The sequence below is a fragment of the Salarias fasciatus genome, chromosome 22 (genome assembly GCF_902148845.1).
Source record: "Salarias fasciatus chromosome 22, fSalaFa1.1, whole genome shotgun sequence".
NCBI classification, from domain to species: Eukaryota; Metazoa; Chordata; class Actinopteri; order Blenniiformes; family Blenniidae; genus Salarias; species Salarias fasciatus.
In genome coordinates, this window is record NC_043765.1 from 15834782 (window position 1) to 15856357 (window position 21576).

A 21576-nucleotide genomic window follows, 5' to 3' on the forward strand; every position below is an offset into this window, starting at 1 on the left:
CAGACTGAGTGGCGTGTAAGACTCAGGCTCAGACACCAAAGAGGTTAAATTATTTTTCAGGAAAAATCAACACAGTCACACGCAAACACAACAGGTTTGTATTAAAAAGCAGCTAAAATATTTGAGTAGCAATGTGTTGCATGTACTCAGACAACACACCTCTTATTTATACAGTCACATCCAGTAGCATAAATCAATCAGTTGATAAATGGATTAAAAAACATGCACAAGCTTGCAACAAAACTATAGTTGATGAATGCATTAGTTGCAACCTTTTGTTTACAATGACATGGTTGCTAATTTTCTGTACCAGTTAAACATGGATTGGAAGCATTTTCTCAAAGATGTATGTTGTTGGACAGATATTGATGAGTCACTGAGCAAACTGATCATTTTGCATGTGGTGGCTAAGAAGATGGCTCCATGCTTTGAAGTGTATGATTGAGAATTAAATCATCCGTTCTGATCTGTGATGGATATGATTACAGTGCAAATACAGACATTTAATTGCTGACTAAAGGTGTACAATCTCCTTAAAATCAGAGAATGATGTTGTGAACGATCAACTAGTTTAGTTAGTTGTTTGAAAAATAAACAATATTTAAAAGGAGAGGGACCTGAATGATGTGCCCATGGCATGGCCGTTCCTCACTGCTGTGTACCTTTATTTATAACACTAAAAGAATGATTTACTGTACAATTTTGAGAGTTGTGGATTATTTATTGATTCACTGAATCCCTACGCATGAGTAATGTAGCATTACAACAAATGTATTGATTATACTTGGAATATACCAATCGGAGATATATGAAACACGGAATGCCACATAATTATTCATATTTTCTCTATTTATGACAGAGCTGAACTTTGAATCAATTATCCTCATTATTTATTTCTCTACTCTCGAGTGATTAACTTTATCCTTCACTAATCTATAAGGACAAATAAGGCAAAAAACAGTACTAATGTGAGAGCTGAGCGTGTAGTTTGACGTGAAGAAGTAAAAGTTCACCTGAAACAGTTGTAGGTGTACTTTATATGGAATCCCAGCTGGTGTGTGGCGCCCTCTAGCGGCTACATCCAGAACTTCTACACCAGCAAACACGTATGCCTCGTGCCCTTTTCTCCTAAAATTGCAGGTACAATAATTTATTCACTGCTCATAATGAGTTGGTTTTACTGAGATATAATGCATGTAGAATTTACCAAGTTTCTAAGACACTCAATATATTGCAAAATGTTTAAGGTGGTTTAATAAAAATTGATGTAAAGGAATCTCACTATAAGCAGGCCAGAATGGGAATTATCTCAATGTTTACAGTTATTCTTCTTTATAAGAGCCTGTTCTCCACCACTCCTCTCCATTCCAGCATGCATACAAACACAGGCTACACCCCTTCAACAGACCAGAGCTCGTTGCCTAGCAACGCGCTGCAGAGTGGCCCAGGGGGCGGGAACCAGGCGGGCGGCTTCCGCAGTAATTACAGCGCGCGAGGGGGTATGTATGTATGTTTCTGGGCCACCTCAGGTGCGTGCGTGCGTGCGTTCGTGTGTGTGTGTGTGTGTTTCATTTTTCATACAGTCTCACGCACATGCTTCTGAAGAGAAATGTGCAAGCATGGAAACACTTCTGAATGAAGTTATGACCTTTTTAAATATATATTGTTAATGTGAAAACTTTTAACCCACTTCATCAGTTTTTGCTTAATAAGACCAAATCAGTGTCTTTTTTAATGCCATCCTGTCTGTGTGTGTGTTTCCCCTCAGTGCATTTGACTGACAGTCTATAAACCTAAATATTCCCCCTGTGTGCTGGAGGCATATCCTCCGTTGGCTGGCTGCTAATGATGTTTTCTACTCGGTGAACTGGGGCTGTCAAGGCAGGACTGGAGAAACCCTTCCTGGGACCAAATGTGCATCAACACTTTGCTTGGTTTGCTGAATTTAGAGTATGATCTCCTTTTGGGACACGGAAATAGTTTTTTTGTCACACGAGTGGGAGACCACAATTCTGTTCCAGCTTGTTGCACAAGCAAAACAAAACAAAAAAAACTTTTGTGCATTTGCCACCACTGCATGAAAAAACAGTTTCAGTTGTGTTACTGGCTGCCCATCTCCTGCTGAACACGGAGTTCATTTCTAATGTCTTTACCACTCATCACTCAGTTATTCTTTAGACAAAATATAGCATGCAGGTTATTTAAGTCATTATTTCATATGCATCGACTTCATGTTCATTTCTTACTTTGACTACAGTCACGTAAAGCAGGATTATGTGGACTGGTGAGGAGATACTGACAATGAATATTAATTGGTAAGTTACAAAGACTTTCCTACAAGTTATAGCTATTATTTAGATAATATTTTTCAAAAGACAAAAACGATTCACCACCATTTTCTCAAGTAAAAGACTGTTAGGTGTTTGCTAACGTGTGATGAAAAGCTCCAAACCAATATGAATTAGATTTATTGTAATAAAACCACAATATTTATCAATTTAAAAGCTGACATTGCCTTTTTTTTTTTTGCTCATTATTGAAGAAGGAAACTTGAAATCAAGTTTCTGTGTGCTCCCATATATATATGTATTTTTTTTAAAAACTGAAATTCAAAAACAGTGTTCAAAGTAATGAAGGGACCAACTGTGCATCTGTCATCCTTTGTCCCTCTCAGGGTCAGGGTGTCGGAGCCCAGTGCAGCTGGGATGAGCAAACTATAACACAATTCTACAGTTAACCTCAAGTGCATAGTTTTGGGGAGTCAGAGGACAATGGGCCCCCTGTGGAGAATATGCAAACACAACACAAAACCTTCCCCAACCATACTCAAACTGGTGACCTTCTAGGAGAGGAAGTGCTCACCACTACTTTTCAGATCACAAACCCTCAAAAGGTTTTGACAAGTTTTTGCTTTATTATGTCTCATTACCTATTTATACGGTATTATTTAACAGCACAGAAGTAAATTCTCTTTTCACTGTGCAATGGTGTACATTCACACCTAGATGTAGAGCTTTATGGAGTTTTCATTAAAGTTGACTTGACTAGGAGAGACAAGGACAAGGCAAATTAAGGTATGATATTGTGAAGTACCATTGTTAAGTTGTTTTTTTAAGTTAGTGTGTATTTTCTTGTAATACAAATTAAAAAAAATTAAGTGCTTTCTTTAACAAAAAAAAAAAGGAACTGCAGTTCTCGAACACGAACACGAACACACACACACACACACACACAAACACACACACACACACACACACACACACACACACCGCCCTTTCCCGTTCGCCCAACCCCCCATAACACAGAAGTCACCGCCCCTCCCTCTCGCTCTCACAGCAACATGACTACCACCGCGGCCGCCGCGGAGCATCATGGGAAGTGCAGTTCTGGCCGCCCTAGCGGGCTCGGGAAGGCGAGGCCTCACCAAAATACAACTCCCATCTCGACCCTCGCACGCCGAGCCCCGTCGTCCAATCTGAATAAGTGGGAGGAGCGCGTCCGCCCACAAAAGCCACGGCTATCTCCCGTGTCTCCCCCTTTAAAAAAATCAATTGAGCACGAAAAAAAGGGAATACGCTCAAAATACAAACACTGGTGACGGTTGGGTTTCGGCGCGCGACGGACGGCGACGAGGCGTCCTCGCGACGTGTGGCGACAGGAGCGGCGGTGACAGGCAGGAGCAGCGAGGAGGGTGTTGTCCTGATGCTTAAATGGAAGTGGGTGGGCCTCTACGGTCACACACTGCCAAGTTCTCTGTGGATATCAATCTGACAAGCGCCAATTTGCTCGTTTATGGACTGTCTGTCCGTTAAAAGGAGCGTACAGCGGGGCAGAGGAGCGTCCGACGGACCGGGGACGGTCACCGCGCTCTCCGTTGTTTCCGTTATTTGGAGCTGCTTGATTGTGCTGGCGCTTGGCACCGCCCTTCCTGGCCGGTGGGTGGTTTCGTCAAACGGGCAGATCCGCCACGGCCCAGAAGCCGAACATATAGGCCGTCCTCCGCCTCCGTACCCGGCCGGCCTTCTACCGTGAACTACACCCTCTCGGTATATTAATGCGTTATGAGTGGTAGGTACCCTCCCCCCTCTCCCTCTCCGTCTCCACCCCTCTTCCCCTCTCTCTCTCTCTGCCAGTCTGACAGATAGGAGGCTCCATGCCCCCTTTGATATTGATGATGAGGTTACTGATTTTTCCTCTGCATTCATTGATCACCTGTGTGGGGACATGTCTGCTGGATGCTTGGCTTTTCTTGACCGTGCCTGCACGGGACTCCACAGTACTGAGCAACACTCATGAGATATAACAACAGCAGGTGATATTCTAACACTTTGTCCTCCTTTTCACAGACTCGAAGAAGGAATCATCTGGAACTGAAGGAGGGAAAGCATCTAAAAGGGGGAAAAGTTCTGGATCGCAGGTAAAGGGAAAGAAATTAAGAGTTTGTTATAGTTCATTACTTTTTGCTTTGCCTGAAGGCCAAAAATGTGCTCCCTCCCTCGCTCCCTCCCTCCCTGCCAGCCAGCCAGACACCTCTGGGGGCGTTTCTCTTGTGAATTCACTTCCTGCTTCTGTGCAGCCCTGTGGTGAGCCAACCCAGAGTCTCATGAATAGGCTGTCACACTTCAGCCGCAGCACTTTTGAATTGTCTGTCTGCATTATGATCACAATAATTTAATTCTCCGAATGGATTTATTCCAAAGACCTGCAGCACTGTGGTATGGGGCCCTGCAACTATGGACCTTCTATTTTTAGCAGGTTGTATTATTTTTAAGCCAAGCAGTTATTCTGAACCGGATCTTTTGTTGTTAAATGTGTATGACAATCCTTCTTCCTATGTTATGTCCCATGCTTAGTGAGGTTGTTGCAACAATCTAGGCTGTTGAATGTGCTGTCTTGAGAGGTGTTTGGCATTAAAAATTTGCTTGCGACCTAGTTCCTTTGAAAGGGAGGAGAGAGAGAGAGAGAGAAGGCGGCATTTTCTTCCAGTGTTCTCAGAAAAGAGAAATGTGGTTCTCACACGCCCACCCACTCGCTTCCTGTAATACCGCCCACTTCCACTGACAGCTCTCTCTCTTTCCCTCAGCTTTTAGTGTTTCTTTTTTCTGCACCATGTTTTTCTCCACCCCTCGCTGTTTTACTCTTGCTCTTCCTCGCTTTAAATCCTTCCTTGTGTAAGCTGCCTCCTTATTCTTGATCTCCTTTTACTTACATGCACTTATTTTGTTTGTCTGTGTGTGTTTATAATCCTTGATTTCTTCTTTTCCCTTCCCCTTGTCACTCCTTCTCTGACCGTTTTTCTCTCCACCCCTCCCTTTCATTCCTCCCCCACCGTCGTTTGTACTCCAGGATTCCTCTCAGCCCTCTCCGTTAGCTCTGCTAGCGGCTACCTGCAGTAAAATCGGAGGGCAGGGGGGTGCTGAGGGGGCCCAGGCCCAAGCAGGAGCCCAGCAGATCCAGGTTCAGGCCGGTCAGATCCAGTTGCAGGCAGGTCAGCTCCAAGGTCAGATAGTGGTGGACGCAGCTGGGGGTCAGACCCTGGTGCCCCAGCAGCTGGAACTGGTCCCAGCTCAGTTCACGGGGAACGGCTGGCAGATCATCACTGCAGCCCCCACCATGGCCAAGGAGAACACCAGTCAACCTGTTGCTGTGACGGTTGCCACCACTTTAGCGAACGACAGCTCACCTGTTGGACGCAAGGTAAGGAAGTTGGAGGGAGTTTGGAGGAAAACTTTTTCTTTTTTTGAAAAGTCACTTTTTTTTGTGCATTTAAATGAATTGCTGCTTCTTTTCTGTTGCACAGGTGAAGGCAGTAGGTGGGACCAACAGCGTTGCAGCCAGTCAGCAGCAGCAGCAGCAGCAGCAGCAGCAGTTCCAGATCATTCAGGTTCAGAACCTGCCCAACGCTGGGGGAGGTGTCCAGTATCAGGTCATACCTCATCTGCAGACCGCAGATGGACAGCAGATCCATATCAGCCCTCAGACTGCCTCCATCGGGGGTCTGCCTGAACAAGTTCAGCTAATACAAACCCCAAGTTCAGGCCAGACCCAGGCTATCCTCCAACCAGCCAACCAGCAGGCCATCTTGACAAGTACAGCCAATCAGACGGTCCCGTTGCAGATCCGTCCTGCACAGTCTTTTCCGCTTCAGCTGCAGACTCTGCAAGGCTCCCAAACGCCTGTTATGACCACAGTTCCCATAAACCTTGGTGGTATGACCCTGGCTTTGCCCGTGATAAACAACGTAGCGGGGAGCGGAGCTGTGCAGCTGATCCAATCGGCGGACGGCACGTTCTCTGTTGCTAACGGCAACCAACTGGTGACAACAGCAGTGCCTGGAGCTACTCCTCCTACACCTGGTTCTGGATCAACAACAGCAGTACCCGAGGGTGAGAGTGTGCCTGACGCGGCTCAAGTGGTCTCTGCCGGATCAGAGGGTGGATCATCGGAAGCCCAGGTGCAGAGCAGCGAGGCAGACTCTCAAAGCCAGAACCAAGCCAACGGTCTGCAGAGTCAGACAGACACAGCGGGAGCCATTCAGCAGGTGATCGTGGGCCAGGTGGGGCACCAGTTGGTGCAACAGATCCAGCTGCAGCCCCAGACTCAGAGTCCGGGTCAGGCTCAGGGCCAGCAGCAACCTCAGCACATTCAGACGCTCCAGCTGGCCCCAGGACAAACCCTGCAGCCCATTCAGGCCTTCCAGAACCCAGCCCAGGTCCTTATCCGTACTCCAACCCTGTCCCCCTCCGGGCAGATCACCTGGCAGACGCTGCAGCTGCCCGGAGGAGTCTCCCTGCAGGGCGGCCTCGGAACAGCTGTGCCACAGCAGCTGACGCTGGCCCCGGTGGCCGGCGGCACAACAGTAGGGAGCGGAGGCCTGGTCTCCCTGAGCGGAGCGCCTCTGACTCTGAGCGCAGCTCAGATCAACCCGGGATCCGGGGTACAGACGGTCAGCATCGCAGGACTGGGCACAGCTGGGGTACAGGTGCAGGGCGTGCCCCTCACCATCACCGGTCTACAGGGTAAGGATACCTCGACAGGCACAGTGCTGTTATAGCTGTGTTGTGATCACTCACTGACTCCCAAATATGTGCAGACAGAACAGCAGTGTTTATTTTCTGTGGTCTAAGCTTCAAATTTTGTCAGTTTTGTATATCTCTTCATTGATAAATGTCTCAGTCAACTTTGATTAGTATAAATTTGTCCTGCTCTGCTATTTTCACATAATGTGATTGATGCCAGTATTAGAGCCATTTAGCTTTTCCCCCCCAGCATCTTTCACTTTCCTACCATACTTGATTTAAATACAAACATTTACTTAGTTTCAATCATTTTCCATCACCTTTCAGGTCAAACACAGGGTCAGGATGGGGTCAAAGTTCAGTCGTCTCCTGTGACCGTCACTGTAGGCAATGTGGCGTCAGGTTCATCCATGAGTCCGGACCAGCTGGGCTCCGTTCAGAGTTCTTCGGACCAGGAGGGGCCGCCCAGCAAGAGGCTTCGACGTGTCGCCTGCTCGTGTCCAAACTGCAGAGACGGAGAGGGCAGGTATGGAGGCATTACAAACACATAGTGCACTGCATCGGAAAACATGTCGTCAATGGGGAAATGAATGACTCTGCCTTACATTTATAATGTGACTCTTAACCAAAACTGCAGAGGAAACTGTTTCGGTATTGTTCGCTCTGAGCCCACAGCTGTGTCAATTACTCAAAATAAAGAAACTTGAACTGAAATGTACCACATAAAATATTGCAAGCCCATTTGACGCATCCACCCCTCCCCACCTGTCGCTCGCCGCTAATTCTTGCGTGTGCTGCAGGAACAGTGGGGACCCCACAAAGAAAAAACAGCACATCTGCCATATGGAAGGCTGTGGGAAGGTTTATGGCAAGACGTCCCACCTGAGGGCTCACCTGCGCTGGCACACCGGTGAGAGGCCGTTTGTCTGTAACTGGATCTTCTGTGGCAAGAGGTTCACCCGGAGCGACGAGTTGCAGAGACACCGGAGAACGCATACAGGTAGGACGCAACATGGACGGGGGGGGGGGGGGAATGCACATTCACTCGTGTTGTGGGTCAGAGTGGTAGGAAATCTCTCTGTGGTTCCAGCTCTGACTGTGAATATTATATCAGCCTCACCACACACTGATGTTTGGCATTGTAATTAAAAAGCTGTGGCGGAGATCAGAATGGAGACGGTAATGTAGGAGACTGGCTCAGGCCTCGGTGTCGTAAAATGTTGTAAACAGACTTAGATCTCTGGTTTAAATATACTTAATTACATAATTGCTTATCTTTCTTTTATTATTTTCCATAACCTGAAGCATTATAAAAGTAATGATTTCTTTTTTTTCCCCCTCTAACTCCGGATAATTAATTTCTGCAATTGTCCGTCTTCTCTCCCTCAGGGGAAAAACGCTTCGAGTGTCCCGAATGCTCCAAGCGCTTCATGCGCAGCGACCACCTTTCCAAGCACATCAAGACGCACCAGAACAAGAAGAGCGGCGCCGCGGTGGCAATCATCACCACCGACGACATGGAGGAAGACGCCCCGGAAGGCCTGGAAGCCTCCCCGCAGATCGTGGCCGTCGCCACCCTCTCACGTGACTCTGACCCCGCCACACCCACCACCTCCAATCACCTAGAGGAGGAGGAGGAGGAAGAGGAAGAGTTTGAATAGGTGAATGCCTCGTGCGTGCACGCAGAGGGCCGACTTCCTGTTTTTTTGGAGGTCTTTGCAGGGACTGTTTGGGTGTGTTGTTTTTTTTTTCTCTCTCTCTCTCTTATTTTGAAATTGCTTATAGAGATGGACTTAAGAGACAAAACGGTGGGATGGACAGAAACCGAAGAAAGCTTCACAATCTAGAAAAAAAACTAACATATAACAAAAATTTAGACAGAATGTATAAAAGATTAGTTTGGCATTTATAAAAAAAAAAAAAACTCGATTATGATAATTCCATATGCGGTGGGGAAATGAAACGTAAGAAGATGAGCACAAGACAGGGACACCTGCTGAATCAAACCATCCGCGATTGAGAGACGTTTTCCTAACTGCAGCAGAATCTAACTCTATGCACAAAGTTGTGTTCCTGTTTCAACCTGTCAGACAGCGCTGAGGGTCAATCATGGTACAAGGCTGTTACCGAGCAGTGACAGCTGGGACAGTCTGGGGACGGCGTGTGCGAATGTGTGTGCGAGTGTGTGCGTATGTATGTAAAAGCAATAGCTGTTGGAATGGCTGTGCGTTCCCCTGCTGTCCCGCGGAGGATCTACCTAATTTGAGTTTTATTTATGGTTCCGGTTTCAGGTTCAGTGCTCAGATCAGATTCAGGGGTTGATTCCTGTGTGACCAGTCGACAAATAAACTATTCTTGAATATGATGATGGATCATTTTAAGGAAATTTAAAAAAAGAAAAAAAGAAAAAATGAGAGTAGAAAAAAAAGCACATATATGGAGATTTATAAATAATGCATTCCTATTGAGGCGAAGTGGCCATTAAAAAAAAAAAGGTTTCTATAGAGAAAAACAATCTAGCTTTCTACAACTTTGTTTGTGTTAGTGAAAGCAATACTATAATGACAATCCTAGTGAAACCATGTTTACATTGTCAGGGGGGGCGGCGTTTTCTCTGTTAATAGGACAAGCCAGTTCACTCTAACCTTCTAGGGAAGACATTGGAGCACAGTGCTGTCATCTTCACTAACCAGCTTACTGAACAGGCGCCTCACGGTCGCACCGACGTCCCTGCTGCCGCAGCTCCAGCCAGTGCGCCATACGACCCTCTCCAACACTGTGAGGTGGCCGGTTTTGTCGGACGGCACTGTCGTCACTGATGCTGCTCTCCGTCCTCTGGTGACAGCCCCCCCCGTTTCCCCCCCCAACCGCTAATCCCGTAACGTGACCGACGTACCACAATTGCCTTAACACAAGCTGTTGTACGGAGGGAACTTCAGGCCGAGGTGGACGGAGAGGCGGAAGAGGAGGTGGAGGGAGGGAGGGGGGGGGTCATGACCCAGAGAGCAGAGCACGGCGCAGGCAGGCGGGGGTCAGATCAGGGTGAGCAGATCTGCGGGCGGGAGCGGGGTCAGGCCGTTTTGCTATGTGGATATTCCGAGATGTTTCCTGGTGATGTTGCTCTGTGTTAGTTCAGTGCGTACATTCTTTTTAAATTAAGGAAAAAAAAAAAATCTTTATTTTGAAGAATTTATCAATCGTTTCAGTCCTACCCCCCCCCCCCCCCCCCCCCCCCTCCCCCCTCCCCGGTATGTTAACACACACAGGACTCCACTGTGTATGGCTAATTTATTATTTATCCTTGATTTGTAAGATTTGCCTTTTACTGGATTCGTATTTGTGTGCGTTGATTCTGAGGTTGTGTACAGCATGTTTCAGTTTTTTGCCGTAGTGCTGCTTCTCTCTTCTTTACTATTTGTGCTTCTCTTTTCTTTTTTCTACGTCCGATCATTGCTGTTCATTTCTTCTTTTTCTTTTCTCTTTGCGCCATAACGTGTTTTTAGAGAAAAATAAATAACAAAAAAAAAAAAAGAGGAAGAAAGCAAAAAAAAGTTAATATTGTTTAAAAAGGATGATACCAAACAGATTTAGATGTTTTTGGTAATATTTTGTGTGACAACCGACTTTTTGTTTTCTTTGATATTTTGTAGTGACATCTCATTTGTAAATCTTTTTCTAAAAGATGTTTGTCCGTCTCCATGACATTTGATAATGGGTTTTTGCCGGGTTAGCCTCAAAGGCTCCAGTTTATCAATATTTTTAAAACTGGTTTGTACAAATGTGTTATGTCGAAATTGAGAAGAAAAAAAAAATTTAAGCATAAAACATGCTTTGCCTGCATAACACTTGACAATAAAGTGATTCTTCAAGTGGGACTTGAGTTTGGATGTCGCAATAACTTGTTGCCGACACACAGTAGTTATTAAAACTTCCTTAAATGCAACCCTCTTATCTTTGATACCTCTTCAAAAAGCTGATCTCAGCTATGAGACTTGATTTTCCACTAAAATGACGAATCCCATACGGACAGTTTATAAACAGATGTGGCTCCCCACAACAGGGACGAACACACACACACTGGAACTCGTCCCGCCTCCTCGTCCCTGGGCTTTCTGTCAGCTGTGTTGTGACAGCAGTGATGGAGCATCGGCCCTCCCTGAGGGAACAATTACAGCTCCCAGTATTTCTCCCTTTTCTCTTCATCTCAGCCGAAGCAGCGGAGATCAGACTTGTGGCCACAAGAGTCACAAGACCCGAGTGTTACCGCTAGCGCTAAGCCGCAACCAAATAAAAATGTCACCAGGCAGCTTCCTCTCCTCACACTGCTGAGTAATAGTACCTGGTGAGGATCCGGCGACCTCTGCTCGACCTCTGACCGTGCTGGGATCTGCCCCGCGGCCGAGGCTCCTGCTCATTATGTAAGACCGGCTGACCTGTCCGCGGTCACCTCGGAGGGTCAGGGCCCACGACGGCAGACACACAGCAACTGCAAACACACAGTACACGCAGGCTGACTGTCCTGACGCACGCCGGGCTTCGTTTCCTCTGCGGGAGCGTCGAGAAATACTTAACCGAGCGTCCATTAGCCCACACGCCATGTGGAGCCACGTCTGCCTTCAAGAAATAAACGCGCAGGATCATTTAAACAAAAGTGTGGTTTATTAACATTTACAGTGAACTGACAGGAATGCAGCGAAGTTTCTCAGATTTAGTGAAGAATTTTGTATAAAACCCTCGTTTGTATCTGCAGCACAAATAAAAACATTTTCCCAAGAAAAAAACAAAACAAAAAAAAACACCAACCACCATTCCCAACAAAATACAAAACTTAAAACTACGCATGTCTGCGTCGATGACGCAGCCTAAAAATCAGGATATAATTACATACATAAAACGTTGAACATTTTTAACGGTGACATCAAAACAACCTAAAAATTGGTCTAAACCTAAAAATGTGCGTTAAAACAGTTTCTACAGTACTGTGCAGCAGGGAGCAGCGCCTCCTCTCCGGTCTCTTCTGAGGACTTCACCGCAACTCTTTCTGAATACTGAAAACAAAACAGACGCAAGACGCAGAACATGAGGCCGTGTGGGAGAAATCTGGCTGCTTAACGGACGCCCCCGCAGGTCCAGACAGGTTCCCACCTCTCCAAATACTCGTGGACGTTGTCGTGGCCGTTGAAGCGAGCCAAGCCCACCAGGATGCCGGTGGCGCAGCGGCCCTCCCTCTTACGACACAGGCTGCAGTTACACACGCCTCTGCAGAGCGGACAGGACCAGCTCTGCCGGGAAAAACACAAACGGAATGAATGAATGAATGAATGAATGGAGGGACGATGGGCGTTCTGAGATCGCCGCGTGACGGCTGGAAGACTGACCGGGTCGAGCAGAACAGTGCGCACGTCCTCTCCGTAGCGGTTCTTCAGGCACGGCCCGCAGAACTGGCCTTTGGACCCGAAGCAGAAGCCGCTGCGACACACCGTCTTGGTGTCCAGAGTCTTCTGCCTGCACTGGTGGCAGGAGCTGCCCTGGAGGACGAGGCACACACGGTGAAGAGATGTCACAGAGGAGAAAACAGCGACGGAACAGCAGCTGGTGAGACTCACATTCTCTTTGTCCCAGATCTTGTCTTTGCTGCGGTAGGCGATGTTCTCCAGGTCTTCTTCTGTGATCTCGTCCACAGACTTCACCACCTGCCGGCTCCTCCTGCCGTAACTCTTCCTCTTCCACGTTTTCTTCTGCTGATCAACCATTTCCTCGTCAATCTGCAAAGTTTCAACCAACAGCTTCACGCCACACGCCTGCAATAATCTTTCCTAAAGAGTTCAACGCGCTGCATCTCGTACCGCCACCAGACGTTTCAGGTCTACGATCCGGGGGCCGGAGGGTTTCCGGGTGGTCTCGCTCTTCTCCTCCACCGCAAAGTTCTCAGGAGGACGGGCTTTGCGGGACGGGTTCCTCCTTTCGGACACGGCGCCGGCGTCGAGCTTGCGTTTGCGTGGCGTCACCTTCTCTGAAGCCCGTCTTTTCTTCTGCGGAGTGAAAACTGAGTCAGCACATCTGACGAGGAAGAGAAGCAATGTGCACGTTGGACTGCTTACAGTGAATTTCTCAGTCAATATAAACAGATGTCTTATTTTAAAAAACAGTGTCTCCACCTTGTGTCTAAGCCACTGAGAAGAACCCAGTACTGCAAAGGTACACCTAATAAAGTGTTTTAGTTTATATAAAAACTGTTAAAAAGGCACTATGGAGATGTTTTGATTCACAGAAGTGCAAAGAAATTCTCTACAACACACATGCTATGTGCAAATAAAGTAATGTCTTTTGGCTTTTTATGCGATCGTCCACCTCAAACATCAGACGACAAACAGGAAAAACTCACTGCATTTATCTCAGAAAAATAAAACATTTCCTCGTTTTGCCAATAGAGGGCAGTGTTTTAGTGTCAATTCAGTCATTTTCTCCATTGAAGCACAGGGAACTCAAGCAAAACCACACTCCCAGTATCTGGTTAACAAAGAGATGATCTTCATCCAACACAAAAAAAAAAAAACAACTGCAAGTTAAATATCTGTTCAAACCTTTCTGCAGTTTATAAATTCAATATTGCAGTATTAGGAGCAGCGATTTTCCCTACACCTGGATCTGAAGCAGAAAAATGTCAAACAGACAATACTTCAAACAAACAATAAAAAAGAGGCTCTTGTGTGTTGTTGAGAGTTTAGGAGGGAGACGTTCTCACCTGAGGGGTGGACGGCAGCGTCAGGTCAGCCATGGTGTCCAGATCAGCGAACAGCTTCGCCAGCTGAAAGCAAAGAGAGGAAGGAGGTCAGGAATCTGACGAGGAGAAGGTCGAGGTGTGAGAGAGCGGGACTGAAGGGGTTCTTCACCATGGCCTTGTTCTCCTGGATGTTCTTGTCTCGTTTCTTCAAGCTCTGATACAGAACCTCCTCGCCGTCGTCCTCCTCTTCCTCCTTGTCCTCCTCTTCATCCTCCTGCTGCTGCTGCTGCTTCTTCTTCGTCGGCCCCCGACATGCTCTCTTTGAACGAGGGTTTTCTTTTACAGGTTTTTTAGCGTTTTTCTTAGGTGCTTCCTGTTTAGGAGTTTTCATGGGAAACCTAGGATGTGAAAAAAGATTTTAAGTTATTTATGACTGTCATATTTCGACTGATTTGTTTTGGGTGTTTCAATAGTTCCGACTATTTAACCCCTCTAAAAGGAAAAAAAATCACTCAACAGGTGAATAAACAGAGATAATCTGTATCTAGAGCATGTCCGACTGAATTGTCTTTATATTTCTGTTTTGCTGCAATTCAAGATTACCTCCATTAGGACAACGTGAACAGGCAGAAAAAAGTCCTGATTTCACCTCAGTGCATTTTCACCTTTTCAAAACCGAAGCAACTCTTTTCCAGTCAGTTTCTCCTTAAGACACAGAATCCTGCTCACCTTATGGCCACTAGGAGACTCCTCCTCCTCTTCGATGGCGGTCCCGCCTCTCCATCCGAGTAGAAGCCTGTGTCCACGTCGCTGTCGTCCTCCGAGTCCAAAACCTGAAGAATCCAGGGAGAACAAAGCGCCACGTTCACGAGCAGACCGAGCAGAGGACAACAGTCCAATGAAATGGCTTGGTTAGATTTGAATTCCTCGGCACGCTTGGTGAATAACTGATAATAAAGGGCTTCATACCTTGGTTTTGAGCTGCTTGTTTGAACACCTCATGTTTTCTTCTTCATTCTCGCTGAAGCCTTCGAAGTCCTCCTCGCTGTCCGACTGGCTGAACAGACGGGCCAGCTCAGCGGTGATAAACTTCGATTTGAAACATGGAGCCTGTTGGGAGAAGTATAGTTTTAGTGGAATTAATTAGTTCTATCAAAAATGTATACTGCATTTTTTATGCAAGTCGGTACCAAACACAGCGACAGAAACAGTGATAATATGTGACAAGACAAAGACAGGGCAACAGTCAACGCATGAAAACCATTTAAAAAAACATTTGAAAGATAAACCTGAGTCATTATTGGAATTTTGTGTACAAATCATTGAATAGTGTAGTTCAAGATGAATAATAAGAGAAGAAATCAGGAGAAACGACAAATCAAAATAAGATAAAATACTAATATAAGCAAAATAAATGCATAAATTAAATGCATGAAAGCTGTGGATGGTTTCTCGCAAGCTTCTGTCTAAACGTCTCAATATTCTACCATGCTCCACAGCTCGTCCTGCATTTCCAAATATTTACATTCGTATTTAATATCTACAGCTATGTGGACAATGATGATAGTGTGGCGAGAGGTAGAGGCATGCCCAACAAGTTTGTGGCTGGAAGGTCAAAGGTCAAGAAGGGCATCAGGCTGCACTTGAACAGTACAATGTGCATTTACAACTCTGGGCCCGACTATAAAGGCGGCAGACAGAAAAAAATACCTTCACACTGATATGTTTTCTACGCCAGAGGGAGCCCCATTCGCTCTTTAGATATCTGTCACAGCTGAGTGAAAGTAGTGAGAGAAATACAGCCTGCTTGAACAGAACTGCAGCTGGTTGTAAATTTATCTTTCTGTGACTAGGGCGACAAACCGAATCGAAGCAGAGCGCGCTGTTATCGCCACAGACCTTCTGAACCCGGCAGAACACAGTCATTTATTAAAAATGACAGGACCAAGTGGAAAAGGAACGGACACTTAACTCCTGCAGTTTACTGATATGGGACGTGCTTCCTCTTTGTTTGGGTTCCCACAGACCCCAATGCTGCATACCAGACCATCGGTATTAACTCTTTAAAGAGCCAACGATGTGCTTGAAATATAATGCGAGACATCATTTCCATTAAACTTCTGGGACCTTTTTAGTGTTAACTTCAAAAATCAAAACCGTAGGTATCCATTAGGTGTACTGATGCACTGACGAGGAGGAATGGATGCTTTCAACATCATTTTATGTGGGAGTTCTATGAATAATAAGGACAATTATTTTAAACCAGCATCAAACTCGTGTACAGTATTGTACAACTGTAATTAGAGTGTAAAAGCGAGTGTTTCAATGAACTCAATCCATGAAAAAGAAGTGTATCTTTAATCATCCTCTTCAGCTTAAGGCACAGATTGAACTCCTTATATACACCTGTTGACATTTATAAAAATGTTTGCATTTCTCTGTTTATATGGCATTTATACACTCACGTAAGTTCATCATTCAATAGTGAGGATGAATCTTGAGACTGGAGACTAACATGAAGCGCATGGTTATGAAGCACATTTGAACAAATACACAAATGCACATCTTTCAACAAAAGAGTTTTTCACTATTTCATCAATTCTGGGATGTTGGTGGGAGTATCTGAAGAACCAAAACACAGAAGGTAGATAACCAAGTCAGCGTTTTTTGAATCCTGCTCCCCTTTCACGGGAAAAGTCTGGATTAAGGCTGGCATTCACACCAATGGGAAACCAACACAAACAAAAATTGGGGTAATATATGTCAGAAAGTCCCATTTCAGCTACTTTTTTTTTTTGGAAATAATACTATATACAGCAGGACAGTTGTACTGAATAGCATGCAGTACATTATTTGCACTAATCCAGAGATAATATGACTAATTTACACATTGTTTTATTAGAAACGTGATAAACTGTTTACTGTTAAGCAGTTCTGTGTACATATTGTGTTATGCATTTACTCTTGAACTGTAAAACGCATATACTGTTATTTATAGTTGATCTACTTACGTATATAACACTTTGATCATATTTAATTGAGTCTTTGTAAATGATTACTAGACTGTGTGGACCAAGGCTGTAAAGAATCACCCACTGGGATGAATAAGTATTCCTTTTCATTCTAGTCTTTTTGTAAGTACCATCTTTTAACATATTTGTGTGTGTAAACGGCACAAGAGGCTGTTTTTCACTGGTTTTGTAAAAGTGGAGTATCCTGAGATGACACTCCTCAACTCCCACCATGTTTCTGTGATGGCTTTGACCCAAATATCCCTGAATGAAGACACGAACCCAACCACGTGTACTGCAACAAGGTCAAAACAAAAGAGAGGAGAAAACTTAATCATCTGGCAGTACAGTCAAAAATGATCTTATTTAGAAAATACAGCATCTTCTTTCAGAGTTGATACATAAAGGTTTGGTTGAAGCAGTGATTGTTAGATGCTGTGGTACATCTTCATTAATAAAACACGACAGGAATAAAGTATTTTCAGGTGTATCTAATTGCTTTTTCCAACTTACCTTCGTCGTCAGGGTCATTTCCCCGAGTTTTGTATTAAATTTCTGTCCCAACAGAAAGTTTTAGCTTGAGGTAAACAGATTTTCCGTCAATGTGTTTGTCCCTGTGTTAAAGAGTACCGTCTCTTTTCATCCCCCCCTGCTCTGTGCACAATGGTACGGCCCAATCTTTCGCGCGAAAATGGCAGATGGGCGTGTCTAAGCTGTCGTTCACCCCACGACGTCACGTACGATTCACCCGCCCACATTCCCTCCCTCCAGGAAGACCGAGGTGTCTCCTCAGAAAGTATAATTCCTGCAATCACAAGAAACTTCTTTTATAGAAAAGTACTTAGGTTAAGTCCAAAAGACTTTAATAAAATGAACACAGGCAACATTATTATGGGATGTGTTCACTGGGGACCAGGGCCGGACTGTCCAGGGTGGCAGGGTACAGGGTACCCTGGACAGAGCACCAGTTCAAGGCAGAGTGAAGACTACATACCGAGCCATCAAAGGGTCTCAAGATGTCTTAAGACGTGTCATAAGACGCATTTGCTGAGATGTCTTGAGATGTCTTGGTAAGTCAAGACGTGTCTATAAGACGCGTCTATAGACATGGGTCTTAAGATGTCTTAAGATGTCTTGAGATGTCTTAAGATGTCTTGGAAATATGAAGATGTCTTAAGATGTCTCAAGATGTCTTAGAAATATTACTGTCTCAAGATGTCTTGTAGGCTCTATGCACAACTCAACCACTCCCTGAACTTCAGGAGGCTCGTTTCCTGTCTTTCATGATAGGATGAGCTGATTAATGCAGGTGTGTCTGAAGTTGTTACAGAGGTCAAACACACCTGCATTAATCAGCTCGTCCTATCTTGAAAGACAGGAAACAAGGAACCTCCTGTATGAGCTCCATACAGCCACTTAGTCTATTAGATGCAGCAGACAAAACTAAACTTTCTACTGCATCTAATGTATTTTGTGGCCATATGGAGCTCATACAAACCCACTTCAAAAAAACTATCCCTTTAAGGTATCCCTTTTCACTATTCCTTTTCCGTCAGTTGACTTTAACATTTTATCTTTTATTTCAGTTAAACTTTCATTACTAATGTCAAAAAAGAATGAAAAATTGTATGACATACTCAGCATTTAATAGTAAAACATAGTATTTACAGAATGATTATGTTTACAAACTGGTTATATTTATATTGGTATCCTTCCACCCCCTATCATTCCAGCCCCTATCATATAGGGCATACATCTCAAAATCACATTGTACACATTAAAGACTGCTTCATTCAGGCACAACAAAAACATCTGTATTTTGGACTGGTACCAGTCCAAGGCTTTAGCCGCACAAAGAACTGATTGAGTGTTTACTCTATATGAGAGTGAAGGAATGTGTTCATCAGGTATTGTTTGTTCCTGGAATTGTGGATGATTTTTTTGTCAACTATTTGACAGTACTGTTCATTGGTGGCAGTGGACTTTGTCCCGATTCCTAGCTGTCGATTTGGTTCCCAGAAGCATTTGTGGTGGAGGAACATGAGGGTGTCAGTGATGACTGCCGTTGGGAAGAGTAGTTTTCCTCCTTCTTGGTATTCTTTGCAGCCTGTCAGGGGATCTTCTCTGTGTTGAGGCAGGAAGATGGTGCCCTCAAACAGGACCAGTGGATTATCTGGGGAAAAAAACGTCATGCATTTAGCTATGGGTTACATCAATATGTTTAACTACAATATTTAACCTAACACGATAGCATCAAGCAGGGCCGGCTCTAGGCATAGGCGAACTAGGCGGCCGCCCAGGGCGCCATGTACGGGGGGAGCGCGCCGTGGCCGTATAAGGGGCATCCGACACTCCGTGTGAGCACTGGTCTGTGCTGCTCTGACGGCCGATCATTCGGCTTTGTTCACCGCTAACCCCCCCCCCCCCCCCGCCCCCACACACAGCTTGGTTCCTCTGTAATCTTCCTTACATATTTCATTCAAGATCTTTTAACTACTTTACCTGAGATGGTAGCCCATATGGCGGTGATTTTCACTGGTTGCCTGTCACTCACATGGGTTTGGTTGAGGGGGGCTGTCTCCACAAATGAGCCAACTTTTATAGTCTTTATATCAAATCTGCAAATGAAACAATACATGTTAAACACACTTTGGTTTGCTAAAAAGATGAATTATAAAAGGGGTATTCCACCTCTTTAGATAAATATCTAAGGTCCTAATCTAGGATGCACAGCATCTGGGAAATGCTATGCAATCCTATTGTGTTGTTGGTAGAAATGCAGTGCTATAATGCACTGAATACAGGTTTCTCAATAAAATACATTGCTTCCACTATTAAACACATAGATAACATACTTGTATTTTTGTGGGGAAAGTGTAACACTCTGGTGTTTCGTGCATCTCTCCGGTTGCCCAGAAAGAGGGTTGTCAATGACGGTGATGACAGGCTTCCCCCGTATCCAAACCTAGGAAATAACAGCATATGATGCAAAAAATGCTTCCTTACAAAAATATTGTACTGATTTATTAATATGCATTGTCTGTACTTGACTGAGAATGATCAACTACAGGGATCATACCTTGGGTCCAAGGAAGATCTGTTCCCCTGCCAGGACTCTATCCTCCATCCTCTCCATGAGGTCCGGCTGCCGCATCATTTTTGCCACTTTCAGATGGCATAGTTCTGGCATTTGGTTTCCAAGCTGTAACCCTGTAAAGAAATAAGTTAGAATAAAATAAAGAATGTTGTTACCATCATTTTAGACATTGTTGGTTGAACTAACATGCAGGAATATGTTAACCCTTGACTACAGTGTTAAAACACATCCATAAGTCCTGTTTTGGCTTTTTAAAAGCCACAGTTTGAGGTGTTGTAAAAACATAACCCATTATGTTTTTTAATTTGTTTTTACTCAGATCTCTGCATCTAGCTCAGCCCATTTAAAAATCTTAAACATTTTGGATTTTAACCATTGAAATTCCTTTTTTATAAGAGATGCAACTGATTTGGTGAAAAAAAATGGTTATCAATTTAAAGTGACTGATTTTCAATTTAAAAAAAACGATCAGAGGCTGGAGATTTTTTTACAATAACATTGACTTTAGTGCTTTTTCTTTTGCACCTCATCAGATTTTAATTTTTACTACCCTTTTTCCTGTGTTGGCTGTTAACAACCCACAACCTTACCTGATGTAAAACGTATCAGAAAAATATTTCATTTCTTTATTTTCCTGAAGCTCATCCCTGATAAAAAATAATGAATACTTTCAAAAGATTATGGATTTGAACCTTTCAAATGCCCATTCCATATTGATTTGGTGGGAAAAAAACACACAAAATGACAGTTTTTCAAAATAATAAATAAATAATAAATAAATCAAAGGATGGATATGTTTTACGTGCTATCACACTCTTGGATATGTCAAAGATTAGTTAAAAAAAACAGGCTTTGGTGCTTTATTATATTTTGCGCAGCATCAGATTTTAAGTTTTACTCCCTACTGACTCCCATAATAACCACATTTTTTAAAATGCAGCCATTACACTGCCGTGGAACCACCTACAAAATTTGCATTTAAATTGTTAAAATCGACAATTTAAAATAGAAACGTTAGTTTTGATCAGGACTGAACCTGACAAAGAGATATGGGGAAAAAATGTTTTAAAAAAATAAATATTTGATACATTTTTACAGCAGGTAAATGTGTGACTTTTAAATAAACAGGACAAAGGGGTAGTAAATTTGCCTACAGTGTGTTTTCGACCATTTAAATTTTTATGATCACATTTTTTAATTAATGTAGAATAAATAGGGTTCCCACTCTTTTCGATAAATCATTTTCCAGGACTTTTCCAGGACGTTTTCCAGTGTCGAATAACCAACTAAAGTTACAACAAAGGTTGTGGGCAATTCTCAGGTCAATCTAACCATCAAAAAAACAAGATTAAAAGATGATGGCCAATATCTCTAGTGCCACAGTATCATATTGAACTTAAACTCTCAGGCATGAAAATTGTCTGCTAGATGGCTTTATATATTGTCTAGCTATTCTAAGTTTATGGTTTACACATATATTTTAATCTTTATTTAATCTGCTTTTTATATATTTTTTTGTTGCTTACTGTTTGAGAAGCCTAGCTTTTATTTTGTCATATTTATTATTTCTTTTTGTCACCATTGTTGTGTGTTTTTATGTTTTATTCCTTAACTTGCATTATTAACTCATATCTTATGGCTAAGTGTGCATTAGTTACCAAGTACATTTTTATTTTGTTTCTTCTGTTTAAATTTGTTCACTAACAAGGTAGAAGGAAGACAAAT

The 21576-nt window shown here is 43.9% G+C and overlaps 2 protein-coding genes across 4 annotated transcripts; one reads left to right on the forward strand and one right to left on the reverse strand.

The window, feature by feature from the left end:
- The first annotated feature begins 3489 nt into the window (after positions 1-3489).
- Positions 3490-10831, forward strand: LOC115409474 (transcription factor Sp4-like). 3 transcript variants are annotated; one of them, XM_030120678.1, is made up of 7 exons: positions 3490-4068; positions 4347-4417; positions 5347-5697; positions 5801-7019; positions 7347-7545; positions 7820-8019; positions 8409-10831. In XM_030120678.1, exons 1-7 carry the CDS (start codon positions 4062-4064, stop codon positions 8678-8680), a joined length of 2319 nt encoding a protein of 772 aa, XP_029976538.1. In that variant the 5' UTR covers positions 3490-4061; the 3' UTR covers positions 8681-10831. The 3 variants fall into 3 exon arrangements, with proteins under 3 accessions (XP_029976538.1, XP_029976539.1, XP_029976540.1); XM_030120679.1 differs by having other exon boundaries at positions 7826-8019; XM_030120680.1 differs by lacking the exons at positions 3490-4068; positions 4347-4417 and adding an exon at positions 4766-5171.
- Positions 10832-11841: 1010 nt separating this feature from the next.
- Positions 11842-17402, reverse strand: LOC115409695 (cell division cycle-associated 7-like protein). The gene is made up of 10 exons (XM_030120963.1): positions 17268-17402; positions 14713-14853; positions 14473-14576; positions 13913-14141; positions 13765-13827; positions 12866-13051; positions 12626-12784; positions 12398-12547; positions 12165-12301; positions 11842-12067 (listed from the first exon to the last, which is right to left on the reverse strand). Exons 1-10 carry the CDS (start codon positions 17283-17285, stop codon positions 12046-12048), a joined length of 1209 nt encoding a protein of 402 aa, XP_029976823.1. The 5' UTR covers positions 17286-17402; the 3' UTR covers positions 11842-12045.
- Positions 17403-21576: the final 4174 nt, after the last annotated feature.